Source organism: Hippoglossus hippoglossus, chromosome 4, assembly GCF_009819705.1.
Source record: "Hippoglossus hippoglossus isolate fHipHip1 chromosome 4, fHipHip1.pri, whole genome shotgun sequence".
NCBI lineage: Eukaryota > Metazoa > Chordata > Actinopteri > Pleuronectiformes > Pleuronectidae > Hippoglossus > Hippoglossus hippoglossus.
In genome coordinates, this window is record NC_047154.1 from 7,710,106 (window position 1) to 7,717,147 (window position 7,042).

The window sequence follows — 7,042 nt, forward strand, 5'->3', positions numbered from 1 at the left end:
TGTAGACTTATTGCTGTGTCTATTTCACGCTCTGTTTTGATTTATTTGTTTAATTTATATTATATGTTTGTATATACTAATGCACTCGATATTTAATTTATCCATATTTTGTTTATGGTAAAAAAAACTTAAGGTATTTAAAATATAGAATATACATTTTTTTTGTTTCTTGTAACCTGGTTGACTAACTGACAAACCTAACAAACATAAATAACACAAAGGACATGACCTCAGAGTTCTCAGTTGTAGATAGATTCTGATTTAGAGCCTGCAAGATCACATCAAATCCAGTCGTGACAGACTTGTAAGTCTAAATAAACGTGTAAACTAAATGGCTATGGGTTAGTAAAATACTAATTAACCCTTTAATATTGTTTAAAGGTGATTCAAATTATATTATAAATTATAACAGTTGTAGGGATATTTCAAGTCTTGAAAACTGAGCCTCTTTATTAGACACTTAGACTTGTCAAGAATCTTAGGTTATGATGAGATTTGTTTCATAATGTGGTCTTTCAAGACAAAACTGCCAAAACGTTGTATTTTGAATTTAGTAAACTAATACCATGAGCTTACAACACATCATATTTTGTTAAAGGGTAGACGCCTACATGTCACTGTATTTCAAAATGTCAAATAACAAATATGTTTAAAGATATTAGAAAGAACACTTTCTCTCTCTCTCTCTCTCACACACACACACACACACACACACACACACACACACACACACACACACACACACACACACACACACACACACACACACACACACACACACACACACACACACACACACACACACACACACAGGGCTAAAGTGGTACCCTTCAGACACATTAGACAGAGGGAGGGTGGGGCACCAGTAAAGATTTCTTAATGGGCTCTGCTGTCCTCTCGTCTATCTGCCCTCATGATAAACACACAGCTACTCCACATTAGCCTGATGCGCATCCAAGCCTCCACTGATTTATTTTTCATCATTTTCCAAGAAATCATCAAGTCCATCTTTTCTACTGGATCTGAGATGACTTTTTATCATTATGGATGGAAATGATGGAAACAAATTAAGATTCCGTGAGATTTTCCTTGTCATAACAGGATTTCTGTAAGTGTGGAGTAAATCACTTGGATGTCTGGTGAGTGTCAGAGCGCATGGGAAGCGCACTGTGTGGGACTGTTGGTGTGTGAGTGACTCTATCCCAGCCATCCCAGCCTGCACAGTAACCTCAGAAACACCCACGGTCCCGGAGGAGGATGCCTTCCCTGCACCACGGAGCTATCCTCATCGGAGCCTTCCTCATTGTGACCGGGGGATCCACAGCCTTCCTGGCCTCGTCCCAGAGCCGCCTGCAGGCTTTCTCCCTCTGCTGCGTGGTGCTGGGGGTGGTCATGCTCATCCTGGGGCTTTTCTGGGCAGTGAACAGTGCCGTAAACTACAACCACCGGGAGTTCGACCCAGAGTGCCCACATTATCCATATGACAACCCCAACTTTGGCAGCCATCCCCTCTTCACACCCCCAGGGAGCCGCTTCCCAGAGTCCCAGTCAGTGTTTCTGCCCAGGTGGGTGAAAGATGCCAGTCTTTTACATAATGCTGCTTTTCACAGGTCAAGCTATATTAGTAAGTGTCATCAATTTCATCCTAGAGGAAGAAATATAAGACTCAAACTATTGATGTTACTGGAGATAAACACAGGATAACAATGATATCTAATCCATTCTTCCTGTTTTGATCAAATCAAGGTTTCTTATATCAGTTTTCATTAATGTCTTTTGGGATAGAGCTTTACATGCACACAAATAACTGTACCAGGGGCTTGTACACAGAACATGGCCGCACCTTTTCCAATAATTCCTTCTGTCTTTTCTATCTTTTCCTTCTAACTTGTCATCTTTTCAAATATACATAAGGACCTTTAAATCTAATCCCTGGAAAAACTGCGCTTGAATAATAGAAACTGATTCAAATACTGCCCTCAGTTATCTAAATGTTAGACTAAAGCTAAACCGAATTGCTGACTTGAATTTGTAGGAAGGAGCAGTTTAAGTGGTATGAAGAGTTGGAAATGTAAAAAAAAAAGGAATGCAGAATGTAAAAGTGTAGCATAAGCAGTGTATGGTCATTAATAAATGATGTGAAAGGATGTTCACAAATGATTTCACAGCCTGCATTTGTAAATAACCTTCTGAGTGCATGTGAGTAATTGCATTTACAAATATGACTTAATGTGAATTTGTAAAACAAAAAAGCAATCTTACAAATTATAGTTCATATATGTGAATGAAAGTTGTGCTGCTGTAGAAATATTTTGTGCATATGTGAAAAGGTTTTGTGCACACAGACGTAACACAAAGTTTTGGTTGCAAAATGGAATTTTCAATGGGTTTCTTTGACCTTGTCTTATGCTCCTTGTGTAGCTAGAGTGATCTCTCTAAGATACTGAATATATATTGTGTAGAGGGGGGAAAGAACAATGACTCTTTCATGATTACTTAAAACAGGATGTCAAAATTATCCTTTTTGGACTATAATTGAGATGGCAGCTCAAAGAATGATTTAACAATCTGCTTCAGAAGAATTACATCCTAGTGGTAGGAGAAACGTTTAACATCCTGCTTCCCAACAAATTGTCTCCTGGACGTCAAGTCCTGTCTGCGGAACTAACACATATTTTAAAGTATCTATGCCTATTGGTTCAACCTCTAAAACAAATGAAAAGTGTAAAATTAAACAAGAAATATTAAACAGAGAAGATAAAACATGTTAATTCGTATGCATGAGGCCAATACATATTTTTTTTGTATTCTCTTTAGTACCATCTACTGTCAAAAACAAGTAGTTGCAGGAAGTGAGCTATTGAAGAACAGGAAGTAGTGTTCAGGGACTTCCTTTTCCTTAATTTTATGAATACCGACTTACTTTTAAGCACCTGTTCACATTGGTTGTCAGTGTTATTTTCTCCACTGATGCAATAAGAGGTATTGTTTAGTACTTACAAAGGTGCTTGTTTGTATTTGGCAGCACATTATTATAAAAATATTAATATAATTTAGATCTTCCTCCATTAATCGTGTCAAATACAACAACTTGTTTGTTCCTCGGGGGATTCAATGCTGGAAAATATTATTTTAGGTTGGCTGTGTAGTTAAAAAATACAATGTTGTCCACAACAACTTGTTATACTAGCTGTTTCCCCATGTTTCCATTTTTTTAATGCAAGGCTAAGCTAACTAGCTGCTTGCATCATATTTAATTCACAAGCATTATGAAAGTGTATTTGCCAACTGTTCCTTTAACTCAGTGGGATTCAAAAATGCTTTCACAATCCAGAGATGCTAATGAAAGCCATTGAAACCGAACATGTCTGGTTAGATGTGTGCTAGTTTCTAAAATTAACTTGTAAAATATCAGCAAATAAACCTTGCTTACACAATATAGTCCAATATATTGGTTCAATATAGCTCTGTGAAACCCATGAAAGGAATTACAGATATCAATGAACAGATCACATCCACCTGACATTTAGGATCTGATATCTAGTATCTTCAACATGGGTTTATTTCACCTGTGTTCTTTCTGCCTCTGTTTTCTGCAGGACGATGGAACACCAAAGGCATGGAACTCGTGGCGAGGAGTTCGACTACCCTCCGATGGACTCTGGTGGTTTCAGTCCAACGCCTCACCCTCCTCCTTGGCTGGGACCCCCGCCTCCCTATGAGGTTGCCATCAAGACCACGTGCAGCTCCACACACCTGCGGCGTGCGTACTCAGACACGCACCTGGCGACAGAGCTGCTGTCTGGACGCTCAAGAGAGATCAGCTTTGAGGTGTGACGCTGGATGACGTGGACGCCACACCACTCTGTTCATCAGAACAAAAAGATGAATGAACCAGAGACTGAGATCACTCAGACTGTATGGAAACTGTATTTTGACAGCAACAAACGTATTCAAACAGTTGGAGCATGCTTCTTTCTTGGGTCCTAGCATGATTTCTGTAATAACAAAGCAGGTGTTAGCAAATATTCAAATATATGGTGAAAATAAAGATGTGTGGTCAATGAGCCACCAATTCGCTGTGTCTTAAGGAACATTATACAAGTGTTTAAACAAACATCGCGCACAACTTGTACCAAGTTTGGTTGACAAAAAACTTTGTGTAAAAACAACAACTTTTGGTATTACTGGGAGTTACTAAGCGGCAACCCACCAAGGCGTCTCCCATTGGTCAGTGGACTGGTGTTTTGAAGCCTCGAGTTTGGCACCTAGGCCATCGCCATCTTGTTTTTTTTAAACCAGCAGTAACCATACTTGAAGGAGCAGAGGGGTGGAGCCTGACTGAGAGCTGGAGGAGACGGCACGCCCACCTACACCTGCAAACTGCACACATCGGATGGTAGTATTGAGAAAGACTTAAAACTAGTGATTTCAACCATAAACTCAGTGTGAAAATATTTACTTATGTTAAAAAACAAGTTAGGTAATTTTCTCACAGAATTCTAGAGAAACTGACTTCTTTTATCAACCAGTGGTAAAGACCTCTGCTGGTCATCCAAGAGGAAATACAAGTTTCACAAACTTCTGCATTGGCTACACTTTCTGGTACCTGAGTCTGTGACCATTTTATATACAGCACAGCCAAATTACAGACTTCCATGTCATGCATGGTCACACTGAAGAGGATTCATTTAATCAAACAGTTTCGATATTTTACACAAAAGATCAAAAATAATGTTCAATTCATCTGAATGTGGATAATGACTGTGTTTTGTTTTTTTATATATATTTGATGATCTCCTTGCCCCACATTGTATTTAATGATGAAAAAGTCAAACTGCTACGACAGGCCTAATCTCAGTTGTCATAATTAGCTGTTTTTAATTAGAATTGAATCACAATTAATATAAAAACGAATAAATGCTTGTTTTAGTGCGGTAATCAAAGGGCTTTACAAAGAATCTGACACTGATACAAAACTTGAGTTTTAAACTGAATTTGTGGTTTCACATGGAGCTTTAAAACCAGCAGAAGTTTAAATTATGTTAATTTACCATATTTACGTGGGTTTTGGGGATTAGTTGCCATGGTAAGAGGAGCACAGACGAAATCCTGGCTTTAACTGGCTGCAGATAGTTTTCTCTATTTCTAGTCTATATGCTGTGATCCTTGGGAATCCAGTGGGAGAGGCAAGAATGTCACTGAAGAATTGTTTTCCTCCCAGCAGGATTAATATGCTCCACCACAGGATGGATGTGAAAATCCATTTTGGGCAGCACACCCAGCCTGTGGAGGTCTTTCAGTTTGAGTGCCCCACATGTACTCATCCGTTTGTTGAAAGCAGCGGAACTATGACTCATCTGACCAGATGTCTTTCCACTGCTCACTCCACCACCGGCCATTAGTATCACAACTTGACCTGTTGTAAGGATAGAATCTCACTGTTTTAAAGGATCACATCAGTATTTTTACTGTTTTGTACATCTTTATCGTGTTTTTCTATCTTTCCAGACTCCCGTTGATAACCATACTTGTCAATGCAATTTGCAAATGATATTGCAGAGATCTTCAAATTGTTTGGGGAAGGTAATTTGTCACATTAAAATCACATAAAAAACTTGGTGTGAGACATTCAGGTGCTGGTGAGAGTCTTTAGCTTTCAACGTTAGAGAAGTGGTTGAATCTCTCTATTGATTCATGTCATGATTTATAATCAAATGTGAAAAGTCAAACTTGGAAGTTGTTGAAAAAACCCAAACTCCCAACATGGCTTGAATAGGCCAACAAGGAAGAAGTCAAAATGTAAATCTCTTTAACAAATACCTGCATCATATGAATGTAACACAATGCAACAAACCAATAATCATTAATAATCAAAGAAATAAAGATGATGCAATAAACACTATGAAAGTGAAACTATCTTAGAGTTAGTCAGCTTGGAACCTCTGCACGCACACACACACCACTGCCACAGGAGAGCGGATAGAAATGATTTATAAACATCTGCTTTATTCCTGGGAAAGAAAAATTATCAAGGGAAAATCTTGTGAAATGTTGTCAACCCCTCTGATTATGTGTATAATTGACTTAACTAACTTTATTTAATTAAACAGTGACGAAGGACAAAATATCTTAAGCAGCGAAATCTGCACTAGAGTAATATCACATCCTCATCGTCAAACATCTGCACTCTGTGATTTGAGGCTACAATCCATTGCTGGAGTGTCAAAATTACAGCCTAAAGTGGGCTGAAATCTTTTTGGGATTTTCCATTTGACAAAATGGTGGAGCCATAATAATACTGTGTCTATGGCTTCAATATGACACTATATAGAATAAACTGCTTCTCCTTTTCATTTACCTACTAATTACACAAACATTTGACTGTCTGTCTGTCTGTATGAGGGGTACATATCTTGCAAACCATTCATCTTATCAGCTTCACACTTGGTAAGTGTGTTGTTAACGGCTCAAGGAAGAGCAGTTTTGAATATGGTGCAATTTGGACCCATGATATCCTAAATATTAATAACATTTAATAAACAGCCTAAATGCCTGAATGCCTGCTGTTATCCTCCTCTTAGTTACTTCAGCTATGGGGAGTTCTCGCGAAACTCCCAAGTTCTCACTGCAGCAGTAGGAGGAGGATAACAGAGGACAATTAGGCTAAACACACGGTGCAAATGACGCGTTTCAAGTTGAATTTGAATATCGGGGCTTATGGACACGTGGATGACACCACAGGAGCAGCATGGAGGCATGTTATGAAGAATACATGAAGAATTGGTCACCATTTACTTCAGTTGTATTGGATTTGGCTGCGACACTGTTTATCCCTGAGACTTCAAAAGTGTTTAGTGGACTCAAACACTTCACTATCCCTTTAATTGAGGAAAACACAGCGGATAGTTATTTTCCCAGTGAATGTAATACACTTCCATTCAAACTGAATTAATAGTTGGAATTTAATCTCTGCTCCACACTCCGGAACAGTAGGTGGCGGTAATGTACCGATTACACTGGTTGCCAACCGCCCTTAAAA

At 38.7% G+C, this 7,042-nt stretch overlaps 1 protein-coding gene across 2 annotated transcripts; it reads left to right on the forward strand.

The window, feature by feature from the left end:
• The first annotated feature begins 877 nt into the window (after positions 1-877).
• On the forward strand, positions 878-4,064 carry si:dkeyp-51f12.2. 2 transcript variants are annotated; one of them, XM_034582365.1, is made up of 2 exons: positions 878-1,565; positions 3,597-4,064. In XM_034582365.1, the coding sequence occupies exons 1-2, from the start codon at positions 1,258-1,260 to the stop codon at positions 3,835-3,837; spliced, it is 549 nt and encodes a 182-aa protein (XP_034438256.1). In that variant the 5' UTR covers positions 878-1,257; the 3' UTR covers positions 3,838-4,064. The 2 variants fall into 2 exon arrangements, with proteins under 2 accessions (XP_034438256.1, XP_034438258.1); XM_034582367.1 differs by having other exon boundaries at positions 3,600-4,064.
• Positions 4,065-7,042: the final 2,978 nt, after the last annotated feature.

What these genes read in the sequence shown, in the direction of transcription:
- si:dkeyp-51f12.2 (XM_034582365.1), top strand. Translation starts at nt 1,258, where the DNA reads ATGCCTTCCCTGCACCACGGAGCTATCCTCATCGGAGCCTTCCTCATT. An exon ending in CAGTCAGTGTTTCTGCCCAG is followed by an intron (nt 1,566 to 3,596) that starts GTGGGTGAAAGA and finishes CTCTGTTTTCTG; the next exon opens with CAGGACGATGGAACACCAAA.